The sequence below is a fragment of the Larimichthys crocea genome, chromosome XVII, assembly GCF_000972845.2.
Source record: "Larimichthys crocea isolate SSNF chromosome XVII, L_crocea_2.0, whole genome shotgun sequence".
Classification (NCBI taxonomy): domain Eukaryota; kingdom Metazoa; phylum Chordata; class Actinopteri; family Sciaenidae; genus Larimichthys; species Larimichthys crocea.
The window spans coordinates 3,004,953-3,023,846 of NC_040027.1; the positions used below are offsets into that span (position 1 = coordinate 3,004,953).

At 38.5% G+C, this 18,894-nt stretch overlaps 1 protein-coding gene across 1 annotated transcript in view; it reads right to left on the reverse strand.

Moving 5' to 3' along the window:
- Positions 1 to 18,894, reverse strand: part of col24a1 (collagen type XXIV alpha 1 chain) — an 83,450-nt gene that overhangs the window by 38,002 nt on the left and 26,554 nt on the right. The window contains exons 7-21 of the mRNA XM_019259981.2: positions 18,001 to 18,054; positions 15,672 to 15,716; positions 14,564 to 14,617; positions 14,067 to 14,111; positions 12,796 to 12,849; positions 11,946 to 11,990; positions 10,939 to 10,992; positions 10,212 to 10,256; positions 5,076 to 5,129; positions 4,694 to 4,738; positions 4,280 to 4,333; positions 3,809 to 3,862; positions 2,909 to 2,962; positions 271 to 324; positions 91 to 144 (exon numbers count right to left, since the gene is read on the reverse strand). Coding sequence (XP_019115526.1) covers positions 91 to 144; positions 271 to 324; positions 2,909 to 2,962; positions 3,809 to 3,862; positions 4,280 to 4,333; positions 4,694 to 4,738; positions 5,076 to 5,129; positions 10,212 to 10,256; positions 10,939 to 10,992; positions 11,946 to 11,990; positions 12,796 to 12,849; positions 14,067 to 14,111; positions 14,564 to 14,617; positions 15,672 to 15,716; positions 18,001 to 18,054 — 765 coding nt within the window. The remainder of the gene's footprint in view (positions 1 to 90; positions 145 to 270; positions 325 to 2,908; positions 2,963 to 3,808; positions 3,863 to 4,279; positions 4,334 to 4,693; positions 4,739 to 5,075; positions 5,130 to 10,211; positions 10,257 to 10,938; positions 10,993 to 11,945; positions 11,991 to 12,795; positions 12,850 to 14,066; positions 14,112 to 14,563; positions 14,618 to 15,671; positions 15,717 to 18,000; positions 18,055 to 18,894) is intronic.

Consider the following 18,894-nt stretch of genomic DNA (forward strand, 5'->3'; position numbering starts at 1 on the left):
CTTGATGAGCCATATTTTCCACTTATTTGTATCAGTGAGTTGAGAACCATGTAGACATGTAGAAGGGAGCTGTGTGCTGAATCATCCCACCTGTGTTCCTTGTGGCCCCGGTGGGCCCTGTGGCCCTCTGGCACCCTGCAAACCCTGAAACACATTCAAATGCATGAATTCAATTTAATGGATTTAATGGATGGATGGATGGATGGATGGATGGATCGATGGATGGATGGATGGATGGATGGATGGATGGAAAGAGAGATAATGTTGTACCTTTGGTCCAGGTGGACCGTTGGGCCCTGGTACTCCAATGTCCCCAGGAAACCCCTTGTAAAAACAGAAGAACAGAAAAATATTAATATTGTACAATATTATTATTTCATCTGTCAAGAGTTGCATGAGTAATTGGTTGAGTTTGATCTCACACAATCTCAAGTGTCTGTGCCTGTGTACATTTCAGGGCAGGTGGGATTATATTGAATTTAAAATGGCAGATTACTGAAGTCATGCTGCATAAATCTGCATTGGGTGGACAGGCAGGCTTATAGAAAACTGATGTAAAGATAGTGATGGATTGCTACTGAGCTGATAGATGCTGAATACCTTCAGGCACACCTGCCATGACACAATCAACCATTTCAGAAAAATGGCCTATGTGACCTATGGTCATGTTGCAGTACAGCATGGTTTTCTATGCTTTTCACATACTTTGCAGCACCAACAATGACTTCTTTGAAAAGGTGAGCTATTCTACATCTAAAACACAGACATGCTGGAGGGAGATGCTAGAAATGGGAAAGCAAGGGACAAAAGATTAATGTTGTTTTGATGCAATACATGGACAGTATCAAGTTTTGGGGCCAGTGAGATAACCTGATTGAGAGAATACAGTTTACTTGTCTTGAGCACAGTGCTAGTGCAACTGTCTGTTGGTCTGTTGCACATAAAAACATCATAAATGCTTGAGACGTGTTGAACAAAGTGTTTCATGTGAAATCATCTTAAATCATAGAAAAGACATTTAACAAAAGAAACTGTAATGTGCATAATGGGTAAATGTGTATATATTGTATATTTGTTACATATTTATTGCTCTAGTGCACTACGATTTAGCATTAGAGTTAAGCAGCTGAATAGAATATGTGCTAGCTTCAAGCAGTCTGATTTGCACTTAAGCACACAGAGGGTCCACAATAACTTTTTTGCTTGTTTCATGACTGTGCATATGAGCTCTGTATAGGCTCACATTCTCACTATTGCTTTTATAATGTTTTGTGCATGCTTTGCAGTTGCATTGTTAGTTTGCTCTTTAGGATTGCCCAGAACAGTCCAGAACAACAGTATGGTCTGGATGCTCTGACTGCTGTCTTAAAGGTCCAGTGTGTAGGATTTCTGTGTTTTGTTGTTTAAGATGTAAGTTGCACTTTTTATAAAAACAAACTGTTTGAGAGTTTCTGTAAAGAAAGATAAAAAGATTTATTTGGTCATAATTTGTCTGTAGCTCATTTTGATTAAAAAAAAAATCGTATTGTGAACAAAGAATCATGACTTGAATCGAGTCGTGAGTTGAGTGTATTGTTACATCCCTAATCATTAATGAAGCAATTCATGATGCAACTGGCATCTTAGATTATCACATATTGGCTAAAGAGGAAATGTCCTGGAGTCACAACAGGTTCATCCTCCGGTGTCCATGAATAGCCACAGCAAATATGGTATAAGCAAACTATTTTTTATTATTATCTTCTGTACAAAGTTTACTATTTGACTTGATATCAGTGCTAAAAGAAAATCTGGGGACTATCAAAATTTTGAAAAGGTCATCATTTGGGGAGCATGAATGGATTTATTGTAATCTGCAAGAATTCTCATGTATAACATGTTCTTGGTTGTCTATAATCTGTGCATTTATTTACTTTAGACCATGTTTTATATGTCCATGTTCAGTTACAAAAAGTCACCTGAGCCTGTGGCTGGAGATATCAGCACTTTAGTGAAATCTGCATTTTTTTGCTACCTGCTGCGTCTACAATGACTTCCATATCTCTCTAATCTCTTCATGTGATCATAATCTTGAGTGGGAGCATTCATAAAAGAGGACCCTGCGCCCACCACATTACCCACACTACTAAAAGCAGGATGATGTTTTGATTTTTTATAGCTGCATCTGTGTTTGGACTGGCTTGCCATCCATCATTGCTCTACTCAGCATACTACACTGTGCCAAAGTACCCAAGAACTAAAGCAAAGTAATAATCCCTATCTTTTTCTCCATCATGCTCTATTTTTATACATTTCAACACTGTGTGGTTATTTTCCCAATTTTAAATCTGCTAGATAGATCTGCTTTTCTTTTTCTTCACCGTGCCACTGTCTACCTACAGCAACATTTAAAAAAATATTAGATTGTTATGCGTGCTGTCTGTGCTGTTAATATAACTGGAGTTGAAGTTGTTACCCTTAATGAACTTTTTCTGAATATGGGCAGTGCAGTTTGCTGGTCTGTAGTCCATTTGAGTAGCTATACTGGCTGGTTAGACACAGCAAAAATCAAAGTCTACTCCATCTTGGCTCACTAGAGAAACTCACTGAGAGCCAAGTGGAACCAACTATGGTCAAAGTTCATTAAAGTTGAACTTCAATGATGCGAAAATGCTAATTTGCTTATATTCATCCCTTCCCTCACATAGAATTTAAGTGACCCGGAGGAGAATATTTGACAATGTTAAATGTGTATATATTCTTGTTGCTATGTCGTGGTGTCTCAACATATGTATGTATGTATGTATGTATGTATGTATGTATGTATGTATGTATCTATCTATCTATCTATCTATCTATCTATCTATCTATCTATCTAACAAATAAATTGATATTTTGAATACAAACACTCATCAAATGTATGTCCTACCTCTGGTCCTGGAGGCCCAGGTGGTCCTTGTGCCCCCATATCACCAATTTTACCCTGGTCAAAATTTAGAAAACACACAAGGAACAACAGAAATAAGAAACCACACTTTTCTCAACATAATCATTTCATTTTTTTGTCTTTGATTTTCTCATACAATTCCTCAACTTCTCTGTCAGCACTTAAATAATGTATTTTGTTTATATTTTTCATCATGAAACTGACAGTGTAAAAGATAGTATTACTACCTCAAAATGATGCAACATTGTGTTTGTATAGACATTTGATGTGATGCAACAAAAATGTAACTACAGTCATGGGTGCAGAGCAAACAACAAACTCTTTACTGATTAGTAACACAATGCTGCATACATGCATACATGTGGTTATTCTGATTACTCCAAAAGCAGCTGATGCTGAATAGAAACTAGGTACTGTGGAACAAGACAACATCTGGACTTGTTTATAATGCATCCTGAATAAGGAAATGTGGATGTTTCATCTTTTTTCTTAATCAGCTTATTTCTGCTGATAAGAAAAACAAGACATTTGTTTCACTTCTTTCTTCCCTCTTTTGAGCAGTAAGTGCACAATACAGCAGATGTGTTGGGAATGTGACCAAATTTCAGTTCAGTTTACAAGCTAACAAAAATAGTCCTGATCTCATTATGGTATGCCGTGTTTGCTTGGCTTCGTCTATAAAAGCTGTATAAACTGGCAAGCATGTGCACGCACACGCACACGCACACACACACACACACACACACACACACACACAAATATAGAAACACACACACACACAAATATAGAAACACACATAACCAAGTAAATAAATACACTTTCACTAATTCACTAAAATGCACCTTTGGCTGCACAGACACATACACACTCACACGAACATACCGGTGGTCCTGGCTTCCCTCTTGGCCCAGTAGGACCAGGCACACCAGCAGCACCCTGAAAGATACAGACACAACACAAACTGGTCTTCATGTGTGTTTGTTTTCATCCATTTCTATACAACTGAATTCATGCCTCAATGTGCTTATGTGAACAAAACTTGACTGATTTATGAATCGACATCTGCATTTACTCAAACACAAATGTGGAAATGTTTTGATTGATCTTTTCCTGATTTAGAAAAGACAAATGTTCTTCTCTAGATTCTGCTATCATGCGATCATTTGTTAGCAGGATGTAAAGTGGGATCAAGAAAAATACAATTAATTTGGGGAATTTATTGACTGATGAAGGAATAGAATCACTAATGATCTTTTTAGAAATTGTTGGTAATGATAGTTTTATGCACATAATGATTAGATGGTGTACATCAGTATTTTCCTTAAAACCTTGTTTGTGTGACAGCAGACATACCTTATCGCCTTGGTACCCCATGTCTCCTGGTTGGCCCCTTTGTCCCACTTCACCCTGAATTTCACAGTATCATACAGAGATATAACACAACACTACCCTGCCACAGTGGTCATTAAATGACTGATGTATATAATAGATTGTACATAAGGTATAAACAGTATATTACATTCACATTATGGAGCAACTGTCAAAATTCAGTTTTAATTTCATTAAATTAATAGTCACAAAGAACCAACATGCACTGCGGAGCGATATGAATATTTAACATAAAGAACTGCTAACATAGTCTTTGTATCACGATATTTGAAAGTCATTAAAATATTAACAGGATCTCTTGTAATGCTGAATTATGTGAACTGGGCTAGTGACACATTACACACAGACACACTGCAATAATATAAATATTTAGATCACCTTATCACCTTTCAATCCAGGCAGGCCGGCTCGTCCTGCTGGACCCTGCCACAGGGAGAGGAAAGGGTGAAGGGGAAAGCAGAAGAATCAGTCGATTAGAGATAAAGAGAGGAAAGGGGGAACATTTTGTAGAAAATCAGTGACTTCACTGACAGAATTTTCGAAGCACCTGTAAATCAAGTGAGGCCAGGAGGAGGCTGAAGAATGATAAAAGTTGACACATATTTTGAAACTTATTTCTCACATATTTGAACATTATGTCTTGGTGTTGCGTGCTTCTTGTGTTCTTCAAATTCCACTGGTTTCATTTGACATCTAATTGGATGTTAAATATTGTTTCCTAAAATTTAGAGCATTCACAGAATGCCAACATGTAACCTACCTGAGGTCCCACCATACCAGGCAGTCCTCGCAGTCCCTCAAGCCCCGGGTCCCCCTGTGGAGGGAAGCAGGTACACAATGGAATTTATGTATCACAAACACACAGACTCACACATTTTTCAAGCTACATGTTTCCGGTTTCTTCTTGGCAGAGACGTTATTATGAAAACAGACTGCCTTTTCTTACACAGAGCATTCCAGTTTGTTACAACCTCACAACAAAACTAAGCCGTGTTGACAGAATAGCCGGTTGTTTTGCATGAGTCTGGCTCTGGACTTGGCCCTGCTAACCACTGTCAGCCTACAACATCCACTCTAACTGGCAGAGGCGAGGTGAAAATGGCCAAAATGTGTGTCTAGACCAAAAAATACCCTTTACAAGTAGCAATGTGGTCAAGCTGGCCACTGATGGAGAGGTTTTCTCTGTGACTGCTACAAACATGCAAGTAGCAATGATGTTGTCGGTGTGTGTTTCTAAGCACATGCACAAATGTACCATTCAGACACACACAGACACACACACACACACACACGCACACACACACACACACACACACACACACACTCAATCACATTAAACTAAACACAGCCTTGGTATCTATGTATATAAAAAATTTTTAAAATAAAATAAAATAAAAACAAGGCCTTCTCACTTGAATTTTTTCTTTTTTTATCTCTTTAAGACAGCAGAAGGCTTAAAGGATAAGGGACTAATGACAGAACCCCACCAGGTGTGTCACCAGTATGTCGTAGCCACAGTGCTGTTTTGGTCTGTTCTCAATGTGACTTCAAATGCCACCAGGAGGGTTTCAGTAGCAGAGCGTTTTGCCCACCACACCATAAATTCCTCAGATTTGGTCATTTTTCACTGGTTCAAATATGTTACACTGTTAAATTCTTTCCTTTCTGGCTGTTTTTATGATCAGAAGTTTGTGCAGGGCATCCTTATATCCTTATGGGACCTTATGGGACGCTTTTAAAAACAGGCCATGGCACTTCTTGTCACAACAAAGTGGTATGTTGGTGTTCTTGTTTTTGTCTTGTGACTTCCTGTTTTATTTTGAAATTTACCTGCCCTCTCGTTTCAGATCATTTGCCCTTCCCTTGTGTGTCATCTGCTGCCGTGATTCCTAATTGTCTCCACCTGTTCCCCATTACCCATCTGTGTGTGTCTATATAGGTTCTGTGTCTCCCTTTATCCTGTGCCAAAGTGTTTCGTCTTATGTCCAATCACCCAAGCCAGCTCCATGTCTTGTTCATAGTCACAGTGTGTATGTTCGTGAGTTTTTTTCTGCCTCGAAAGAGTGATTTTTTTGCTTTTGGTTCCTAGTGCATAGTTTAATCAATTTATTGTCAGCCTCCCTTGGAGAGATTTTCAGTTCTTTTCTTTTCTTCCTCCTTTGATTCTGATAATTTTGCATAACTGGTATAGTTTTTCCTCCTTAGGAGTGTTTTTTGTTAACTTTAGTTTGGCCTAGTTCTCCCTTCTGGGAGACTCCTTTTAGGTTAGTTTTCATAGCCTTTTGTTTCGTATCACTCTGTCGAGAGGTTTTGTTGTCTCCAAATAATTCTGCTCACTGACACCTGAGCTTCTGAGTCCTGTTTGAGTTCCGGCCTGACACTTCTGGTGCGATTTCAAACAGCCGTGATTATCTCTGATGACCATGGTGCAAACAGAACATGTCGCATCCATGCCTAATGGAATTTGGTTGTAAGGGTGAAGAGGTCAGGAGCAAAGTGTGTGTAGCATTGTTAATACAAATGAATACAAGTACAATGGGGAATCTTTAACTTTTTTGCATTAAAGAAAATGTCAGATCACAGCACTATCCTCTATCCAAACATCTGTCCGTCTGGTCAAGATGCAAGTCTAAGTGAGAGGTGAGTAAGAAAACATGGCTTAATTTTATGTCATCATGGACATGTGGTCCATCTGGACCCTGTAAGACTAGTGTTTGATGCTGCGGCTCCACTGTTGTACTGCAGTAGGATGGACACAAATCACATGCACTCCATCAAAAGAGGCTTTCAACAGAGAACACATGAGAAATTACATACTGAAAGGAGGAGATAAACCTTTCCCCAAAATTAAAGCGACCTGGTAAATCAACAACCTACACAGCCTTTACGCAAAATAGTGTCAAGATGTAGCCTGACTGCCAGGTGGTTAGAAATCATCCAAACCATTTTCTCCCACGACAAGTGATTAAAGGATTGACAAAAACCAGATTGTTTCATTCCTGTACCTCAAGTTTCAACACAACCACTGTAGCCTCAGAGAAGCCAATCAAACATGAATCGCTTAAGCACTCAGTGTATCACATCCTACATTGCTTCACGTACTTGACACATAACATGCCAGTGAAGAATGTATTTGTATATTCAAGTACAATTATTGTAAATGCAGCCCTCACCACACCATTTAAAAGTGATCAAATGGTTGAAGTAAGAGTGGTGATGCAGTAACACACACACACACACACACACACACACACACACACACACACACACTATAAAATAAAGGCTATCAAATTTAAAACAATTTTTGTTTCCACCTACCTCACCCGTTTGCTTTTTATCTGTGAAAGAGCTGTGAAAGTGTGTCTGGCTGCATGAAATTTTGTTGACACACTGGCAAAGACATCAAGTGCATACCAGAATGAACACTTGCTGCTCTGTTTACATTCTTACTTAACTGGAGTTCTAACTTTGTGTAATTACCTTTCAATAAATGAGTGAGCACAACTAGAGCCACAAGTGTGTGATTAACAGTGGGAAGTGTAAATGAATTTTTGATTTAGATGTCAAAGTAAGTTATTTGTGAAATCTATCCTGCATTAAAATGAGAAAGGGGGGGATCAAGGAGGTGTACGTTTTTTGGCCCTCTTGTGTTATTACTCAAAAGTTCTTACAGGCAATTATTTGTTTATATAGTAGTAAAGTAACACATCAGCTGTTGTTTGTGCCAACAGCGACACTCATGTCACGCCTTCAAGGACTTCAAAACATAAGGTGAAAATGTCTGTCAGTTGTGAAGTCACAAAATGTGTGAGGCACTTTAACTGAAATTAAACCTGGTCTGGACGTGCAGTGTGCAGCTTTGTTATGTTTTAAATGTTCAGTATGTAGGATTTAGTGGTATCTAGCGATGAGGTTGCAGACTGCAACTAAATGAAAAGAAGACAATGCGAAGACGTGCTACAGTATGGCCACATGAGGTTTTAGTGCCACGGTGCCTTCCGACAGATGATTCTGTTTATGCTCTGACCAAAACTATTCTGCCACAAACGTTGTTTTTTGTCACAGTGTCCACTTTTTCCAGACATCAACCAATGCTGTGTTATTTATTTTTTCGTTTGAGAAAAAGGGATTGACGCGCCAATCATATATCAGACAGCCAGCCATTGCAATATTTAAAAAAAAAAAAAGCGGACCAATGGAGCACATTTACCACTGTTTACAGATGAGAATATTCTTTTCTTTTGTTTTTGATAATTGTCGCTGTAAGCATTGTAATATAAAGCACATAGTTATGTTGTTGTAATGAAGTCTTTTGTCTTTTAAAGACAAAATGATGATGCCCTGTGGTCAACTGAATGACAGAACAGAGTGTGTGTGTGTGTGTGTGTGTGTGTGTGTGTGTGTGTGTGTGTGTGTTTGCATGTCTGTGGATAGGGGGGCATTGTTTATGAATGTGGGCATCTTATTCTTTCCAGACTATACAAAGCGGTCTGAGCTGTATGGTGGTCTAACTGAAACCACAGATAACAAGATTTGTAAATGTTACGACCTCTAAAGCCAACACAATCTATTAAACAAGCATGTCATGTTTATCTGCAACTCTGAAATGACACACTAAATAAATCTGAAATATTCAGATGTAGTAAACTACACTTAAATACACTTGAATAAGAATGTCTGTGATAATACCTTTGATGAAGTCAAAATAAAATAGAAAATACTTAAAGATTACTTAAAAATACTTAGATTCACTACAGATTTTGTGTTGCATGTCAGACTATGTCTGTACTTACAGACAGCACCTGAGGTGAAGGTTAAAGAAACCTCATCCATCCAGATGTGTCGAGCACACACAGTGACCCTTCAAGCACCCCAATAAATCCTCATGCAACGAGGGCAGCAAACCAGTGTAAATGAAGCTTGAGATTATGTCACAGGAAAAGTGATGTATACTGATGTATGTATTTTGCTGACATGAACAGGGAAGTTTTAGAGACCTGTATGAACTCAGACTTTTTAACAGTCGCACATTCCACAGTAAGAAGATAGCATGCTCTGTGACTTGCACCAGTAAAACTGTAATGTCTAAAACATCCACATGTTTAGAGTTTCTTCACTATGCACAACCATGCACAACTGTGCTCAGAGCCCATGTCACAGACTGTTGCATATAAGAGGAAAGGCACAATAAAAGGTCTTGCTTACCTTGGTGACATGTCTGGTTTATTTATGTTCTCCCAGGCTTTAGTGCAATCTTCATCTAAATAGCTCACTGTACAGAAACTGTTTTCATCTTGCAATATTTAAACTAATCTGCTGATAAAAATATCTAAGTATACACACAGATCCACTTTTGGATTATAGGAGTGAGCAGTCACTTGTTGTCAGTGACTAAGGCAAAGCAGATGAGAAAATTCAGTTGCCAGGTTTGTCACCAGTAATACTGATTTATTCATGATTAAGATAAGTGGGCGATTGGTCGAGATTAGAGGGAAATAATGTGATGGTTGTAATGAACTTGACACAAGTAACATTATACATGCTTCAGTAATTTTGGAAATGTCATGAAGTTAGTGGTGTTAAAGACACATGACACACAGCCAAAATTTTTTGATTCTGAATCCCACCATCATTAACAGTAAGATATACTCTGCTGCCATGAAAAACTCTGGCTCAAGTTCAGTACATCCTGCTATCCATCATCCAAACCCCAATCTCACCACTAGAGACAGACAAGTAGAAAGAAAGATGGACAGACAAGCAATCTTGGAAACAAGTACAAGGAGAGGCAGAAGCAGAACTGTCAGCCAAGTGAATGACACAATTGACAAACAGTGCCTATTTGGCATGGGACACACATCATTAAAAATTACAACACTGCAAAACCGATACTCACCCTCAGGCCAGGAAAGCCGCTAATTCCAGTCCCACCAACAGGCCCCTGTGAAACATCACAGCAACATCCTAAGTACACAGGACAGGACACTTACAGTATTGTACATTCCTCATTCCCAAGGCCACATTGGAAATACTGTAAGTGTGACTCCATGTTTTCATGTGCTAACACCTAGGATGATGGAGTGTCTAAAAACGTATGTCTGAAACCCAAAAGTTAACTGCTTAGTCATTTGTATAATTTTCCACTGAATCTTCTTAAAATATTCAGTATAGTCAGGCCAATTTATGTGTCTCTTCCTGTGCACTCAAAATATTACTACACAACCAACTGATAAGGTTAGGCACTTAAATAAACTACCTGTCCATCTTTTATGATGCCATATTAACGTAAAAAATAATTTGCATAAGACTTGGTGCAAAAGGTTTATGTGCATTGTATTTTGTTTTGTTACACACTATGAATACAAAAGTGACAGAAGGCCTCAACATAAATGAAGAAAAGAAATAAAGAATGACTTTAGCACATGAAACTGAACATCTTAATCTGGGAAATAGCCTGGAACTGAACATACAGTCACTGGTGAGAGAAGACAAGTAACAGGGAGAGAGACAGGAAGACTTGAGATGGAGGAGAGAAAGGTGGAATAACAGACAGAGGTCGATGAAAAGTGCAAGACAAAAAAGAGGACAGCTGAATTCACCAGGAGGCGGAGAAGAGTTCTCACCTCATTGCCATCAGGACCAGAAGGCCCCCTCTCCCCTGCATCACCCACCACACCCTGTGGGTTAAGTACATCCACATTCAATTTAAGAACATCAGAGCAACCATTGCCAGTTATACTCTCCACTTGTAGTATACGCCACTTCTATACAAGTAAATTAACAATCATTTGACTTTTTATTTCTCTTTTACTACTTTCTTACTATTACTTAATTTATACATTTTGTAACGCACAGCATCCATCTTTAATTTAAATATGGCATTTAACATGCAATTTCCCCAAGTTGTTGATCAAGATCAAATTTGTTTTGATATGATGTAAAATAATGCTTACTTAATAAGTCAAGATTAGCCAGTGTAATGGTGAGCTTGCGGACTGGCTTACAACAGCCCTTAGGCCACAGACTTTGATCCAGTTAGACAGACATCGCTCAATGTTCCACAAAAAAAAAAACCTTCAGATGAAAGAGACACTGGGCTGGCTGCCCACTTGGCAACTTCAACATAGAGAAACCAAGGCTTGTTTTTAAAACATTAACTTTTCACAGTAGGAGGGCCCGACCTTGACATTCCATCTGTCTCTATCTTAATCTAACTGGGCTTTTGTTTTAATGCCACCCTGGAGCAAGCTTAGTATTGGCGGACCTATGCTAAAATAGAGGGAATTAAACATTTCCAATGTAAATGTGTGACTTACCACACTTTCAATAGTGTTAAATCCTGTAAAGAGTCATTCTCTGCACAGATTAACCAGGGTCCTGCTGTTTTAACACATTCACAACAAATGCAGCATACAAATGATTCTCCCTTTTGATGTTCCTTTGTGTTTTATGGACGTAATATAATGCTATTTTAAGAAGATATATATCATGGGATGGATAAAATGATTATCCATTTTTAAAACACAATCACACATGCAGCTGTCTCCCTTGATATATGACAGAGGTATATATTTTTATATTAAGAAGCAACAATAAACTATAGCAAGATTCAAAATGGATTTAGTATTACATGTCTTCCTTTGGGTCCAGGTTTTCCAATGGGACCAGGAATGCCCTAGAAAAGAAAAACAAATTAATAAATGACTTAAATCTGGAGTATGAAACTGTGCTGCTCCCAGGTAACTGGTGTAACAAGTTTGAAGTTTTAACCACTGGACTAAAATTACAGGCCATAATAGAGTGAAGAGACACAGTTCCCCTAATCTTATATGTATATCCATCTGGATAGAATGTAGCAAAACCCTCCTAAATACCATTAAATGTGTATAGAGAGATTCCTAATATGGCCTACTGTAAGCCAACATTGTTTCATCACATTGGGTTAATTCTCTTGGCACAAAATGATGTGCTGCAAGCCATGACAGAACCATGAAGAGCAGGATAGAGACTGGAATCTCACAAGAATGAAGGAATGAGTGATGTCATTCAGGCATAACCTAGATGGAAACTTTCTTCACATTTTTTTCTGCAAAGTAATCATTTTAAATACGTAACTGAACAAATTTATTTTTGCCCCCAAAAAATTATGAGATGTTCTGACATACATCTATACTTTCATACTTTTAGTAAGTGAGTAAGTAGCTGAACATACTGTATATCAAGATATACTGCAGGTAGGTGACTGCAAAGGGCAAAGTGTGAAAACAAAAAATGTAATTTAAGCTTGTATTTATCTAACCTCAGGCAAGGAGGTACTAAGCATCAGACAGGAAAAAAACAAAGGAGTGGGAAGGCACGAAGATGAGAACATTGTTAGAAATAAATTTCAACAGCACTGGGAATGGAAAAAAAACGGGTCCAAAAACAGAAATAGTGGCTAAAAAGACCTTGCCTACTGAAGATAAAGAGACATCACTCACTTTCTCCCCCTCTAGACCCGGAGGCCCAGCAACACCAGGAGGCCCAATGAAACCCTGGAAATGATCAGAATTTCATATCACAACATTGTCTGCACATTACAACAAAACCACATTTTTTTAGCAGTGTATTTCTGAAACGTCGGTGACCATTACTCTGATGTATCCCGTATGAAAGTCTGGAGGAAAATATGATGCCACTGGCTAGGCTTCTTTGAGATATTCTATTCATGAAAACTCTCTTTACGCTATTTGTGGCCACAAACAAAGTTAATTCATTGACATTAGAAATGTATCTTAAGGCACTCTATGGAGTTTTTTTATTAACAAGCAAAGTTCACATTCAGTGTTGCTCACTAAAATGCTTTGTATCATTCAATACAGCTCCAACTGGAACCACATTTTAAAATATTTTATTTCAGCACTGTCTACATCCGTTGCTTGTTAGCAAGCAGTCTTCGTTTTCCCCTCTTTGCTTGCTTGCGTATTGCTGCCTGGTGTGTTACCACCACCTGTCGATCAGTGGAACTGAATTTGGAATTTGCTGCTGTGATGTGGGCAGGGTTAGTGTCTGTACCTCCCAGCCTGAGACCATGAATCAATTCAAACTGTGAATGTCTGTGGCTTTATCAAACAGACACAGTGAATTAATCCAACACATGCAAGTCACCGCATATACTTGAGGGGCTGGAATATTTGATGATGTACCAGACATTACAAGTAATGGCCCATCATATTATATTATATAATATCATAATTCTTTTTTTTAATCAGCATGTAAAAGTAATTTGCGCAAGCCTGACCCTCCCTCTCTCATTCTTTTTCTCTCTCACTCTCACACAGTCTTATCATTGCACTGCCTGTCTTTGTGTCTTCACCCTGACTGCCTCACTCTGACATAGTAATCCCAGCTATCCTGTTTCTCTGAGCAGCAACTCTCATTTAAGTCCCTTTTCAAACTAGCTCATTTGACCGCCTTCTGTCTACGTTCATACTTTCTCCCATTCGAAATTCTCCCATCAGTCTTTTGAGGGCATTCTTGTTTGTTGAGGAATGATAGTAAGAAGAACCAGTCAGCCTTTAGAAACATTCAGGCCCCCAAAAAAGTCTCACATTAGGCAGTATGTCAGAAATACAAATCAGATCCTGAGAAGCTCTCTGGAGCAAAGATGAGGGCTTGACACTATCCTAATCCTTTCAGGAAATTAAGTGTTCAATCCAGCACTGTTGAAGAAAAAAGGGCAAAATGAGAGCAGTGAGCCACTTATACTTACACGGACACCTTTAGGTCCTGGGTTACCTTGTGGCCCCGCTAAGCCCTGCAACAAAGTAAAGACTGGTGAGGAAGACCTATTGTCAAGCACATGTAAGCTCAAGCTTTCCCATGGTGAGGCAAACCTAACTACAAGACACCAAATGGCTTGATAAGAGAAAGAAAGCAAGCTTGACTGGCATACAGTTAAACAAAAACACATGGTTTTATGCTTCTTAAAGTTGCTATTTATTTTTCGCCGTCTACTCTGCTACACACGCTTTAAGCCCAGAGACTGCACACATTCAGTATATTCTAGTGGAAATAGCAATTGTTTACCACTAAATTCCAAATCCAAAATGAGTAATAATCGTACATAAGACAGCAGAAAGCAGTTTGCATTTTGCAATTATCATTATTTTTTCTGTGTATTCTCTGTAGAGTTCTTGGTATAGCAATGAAGAATCTAAGAGGATCAATGGAGGAACTGGAAGCGTATTTTTGTATTTTTCACTGCACCTGCCTGCCAGGGTAACCTGCAGCCCCGGGTTCCCCAGGAGGTCCTGGTATGCCCTGCAGCAGAGAGAGAGAGACAGAGACAGACAGAGAGAGACAGACAGAGAATGAATGAACGGTGAATAGGGAGATTAGATGGATGGATAAAGTGAAAGAGGAGACACAGGGACCTCTACCAGCATTGCCAACTGAGGAATAAAACAAGCACTGTTCATTTCGGACAGCCCCTACCAAGACAACTCTGTCTATTAACTGTACCTTTCTGCGCCCTTCTAGCCCACCCCTCCCTCACTGGCTCACTCTGCTGTTTCAGCCCGCTGGTAAAATTACATTATTCAACTTGTGCTCTTATCCAGCACAATTTAAAACAATCATCAGTTTCAATAAGACTTACTGTTATCTGTGACTTATCTGTGCAAATCACAGACCCTTAACAGGTACAATCAGTGTTTTTATTAACTCAGTAATCTTTATATTCTACTGACATTTGCCACCGTCGCCAAGTGCTTGCTCATGGTGGAACTGTTGGGTCTCTGTAAACAATATTATAAAGAGTACGGTCTAGACTTGTTCTGTATGGAAAGCGTCATGAGATAACCTTTCTTATGATTTGGCGCTATATAAATAAAATTGAATTGAATGATTGTTGACCAAACCATAATACATATATGAAGATTTAATATTGTTACAAATACAGATGTTCCATTCTCAAACGAAAATCTTTTTTCCTTTTTATATTAATAATCTAACATTATCCATTAAAAATCTATTCTTAGAGCCCTTTGATGTGGACATGTGTAGTGAAGCTGTGTAATCTCATTAATTGTTAGCATTTTGATGAGGAGTTTTTCCATCAAGGGTGAGGTGTAAACAAAGGATGAAAGAAACCACTGAGTAGAGAGAACAGCTGAAAGACTGATGTAACTAGCTGGTGACGCACACAGGCACAGATGTGTATTGTTGGGTGTGTGCACAAATGTACATAGACTGATCCTGTTTGTCTATGTATAAATACTGTAATTACATTTGTTAAATTTAAGGCTTTTGTTGTTTGATGCACATCGGAGCTAATGACAACTGCTGAACTTGCTTAGATACACACATCACTTACTTGTTCTCCTGGCAGCCCAGGTGGCCCTGGATAACCTTTAGGACCCTTGCAAATTGAATAAACAAATGTTAGTATAGTATATTTCATGTAAAAACAACACAGACATTTACAAAAAAAAAGAGAGTCTACAACCAAGCTGCATGCTCTATGAGGATCTACTAAAGCCTCAAAGTAACACAGAAGTGCATTGAGCTAAAGGCTAACATGCTGATGTTGAGCAAGTGCACCAAAGCTGATGAGAACTTTACTGGTATGTGGTCATAAATCAAAGTATTGGTCAGATGAAACATAAGACCAGATGGCGGCTGTACATAAAAGGTCAAGTTTAGGTCAGTTAATAGTCAACACTTCCACAAAAAACCTCATGGTGTGCCTCAAGAGCAAAAGTCATTAGGATTCATCCTCTGGGACTCATGGATATTGGTTCCAAATTTTATAGCAATCCATGTTATAGCAGATATATTTCAGTGTGGACCAACTTTGCAAGAGGACTAGTAAATTGTTAGATTCACTTCTGGCTGGGGAGTTAATGTTCTCTGAACTGGGATGTGTAATTGAGGAGTTAACAGACTAATTATGATGGCAAATCCACATGCATACAGGACTGACACATTTAGGTAGTAGATTAGTGCTAGAGATAGTAGATTGGTAGTGGTGTGTGGATCAGATAAAACTGTGCCAAGGCTGGAAGACAGTGACAATACAGTATGTGACAGGTGTATATTACTGTTTCATTCTCTATTTCATAAAAGACTGCTCATTAAACTGCATTGTCTTCTTTGTTGGTAGTTTTTCCGGTAACCAGTGCACTGGCCATTTTGTGTTCTGACTAGTCTAAACATGAATCTTTTGCAGAGTACATTATAGGTGAAGTTTAAAAGGAAATGGACACAATTAAAAAATAAAGACTTTCTATAAGATTAACAGTGTGTCCATTTTAATCCCCAATTAGTTGTTGTGCCAAAATACACATTTAGTTAAACAAGAACTTCTTTGTAAACTAAACAGGATTTATTGTTTGCTAAATCAGAGCTTTATTTCTCTCAAGCCCTTTTATTTTTCCCTTTGACATGATTATAAACAACAGATGTTTAGAGCTCCAAAACACAAGGTCAGGGCCAGGTTAGTATCTTTTGGGGGCAACAAGATACCTTCTTGAACAGCACCATTGACTCTGATGTGTGCCTCCGAGGTTGTGACACATGAACCTTCACACTCAATAAAGGCCCACTTGGGGGTAAAGAGCATAGGCCCCGAGCCAGTCATTTCCTCTGAAAATACTTGACGAGGCACAGTTCATGTGCTGGGTATATTAGGTACAGCTACTGCAAACACTCGGATGGCCTCCTGGGAGGCAAGGTGAAGACCAGCTATGTGGAGACCAGACACGGAGCTTCAATAATAGGCTACCTGGCAGCAGGGCCACCTACTATAGCAGATTAAGTCTGTTCTGTATCGAAAGGACATAATTCAAGCAACAGCAACACTAATGCACCCTTTTGAGCAAGACACACTACAGGAAAAAAAACAAATGTGAGTGTGCATGAATATGTGAATACTGGTGGACACAGACAGAATTCCAGCATCTTTCATTTTATTCATAGTGGCATTCATGAAATTCTCTTTTGTTAGGCCTGACAATTGTTGACCTGAACAGGCGCTGGACATTGTGCCTTTCCTCTTTTGGATGACCTTTGACCTTGACCTCAAAGCCTTTAAGTCAGACAGCAACACAGATGGAAATATATGCAGAGACAGAGACATGCAAAGACAGGGGAAATGTGTGTGAAGTAGACAAATGAAGTCAGAATTAGCAAAAAAAGGTTAGATATTTATCTACATGTTTCTTTCTATAAAGGTAAAGACAGACAGAAAGACTGAGGGCAGGGTGGGCTGTAGGCTGTCTCCGACAGAGTAACCTAATACTGACCACATTAAGAGGCCTCAACTAACGGCTGTGGCTAACACTTGGAGAGGGGGGCACAGCAGGAATACTGATACAGGGTCAGTAAGTCCTAAACTAAAGTCTTAAACATAACTCTTAAACCAACTTTATTTTTTATGAACCAATAATATATCTGCAAACCTTGTTTTACCTCACTTCAATACTTAGGTTGTACAGACAACAGTGAAGAAAAAAAAAGAAAAATGCTGTTTTAAAAGTAAAATATAGAACTCCAAATGATTTCATGAAAATGTGTTGGATCAGCAAACAGAGCTGCTTAGACAGGTCCTTCAAAAATATAGTTTCAAAGTCTCCAAAGTTTTTCTCTATCTTCAGCATCAGCTGCTAGTTTAAACACAAACAGTTTAAAAAACTACATCTTACCGGTAGACCTGGAAATCCATCTGGTCCAATGAGACCTGGTGGACCTCTGTCACCCTGTTGAAACAAATGAAAAAGAGAATAATATAACACCTGCAAAAAAGTGTTATTAAAGCATTACAGCAATGGTTCAACACAGAATAATATGTTATGAAATGAAAGCAAGCAAGACTGTAGTATAAATTACTTAACACTAAATAAATCGTCCTTTTACAGCATGAAAAGCGCATTAATTCAGATGACTGATGAACAACATGGCAAAGGTCCAACAGTCCAACTATTTATTATTAAAGATCACTGTAAAAAAGCAAATGGTCATCTTGAGCAGAAAGAAGCAGTGGATTTTCCACATGGGAGTAGAATGGACAGTTAAAATATGCTTTTCTACTTCAGGCAGTATCTACTACCACTTTATTTTAATGATGTTTTATTCAAGGTCGTTTTAATCGAAACCACATGTTGAGCAATATCTAAAACTTGAGGTGAGATGGTGAATGGAGATTAGAGAAATAACGTTAATACTGACAAACATGCTAGTTTAGTTTAGTTTAGTGAAATTTAATGTTAGTCTGGCTATCCCTGAAAGGATCTAAATGGAGAAGTCATGATAATTTTTCTTAGGAGATGTCTGTGAGTACAGCAAGTATTTTTTTTAGCTTAATTAGTTCAAGACATTTAACAGTGCTGTTCAGGAAAATCATTACTGTGATGATGCTTGGAAGATAAAGAGACAAGGATGGAGAGAGAGTAGAATGTAAGAGAGACCAGCTGTGTTTAAGTCACACAAATCATTGATAATAAAATGAGTCAGAAATGGAGAAAGGAAAGGAAGTTGAATGAATGAATAGGATGAGGAAAACCAGGCTCTCAACTTCACTGATCAAGCACTCTAACAAG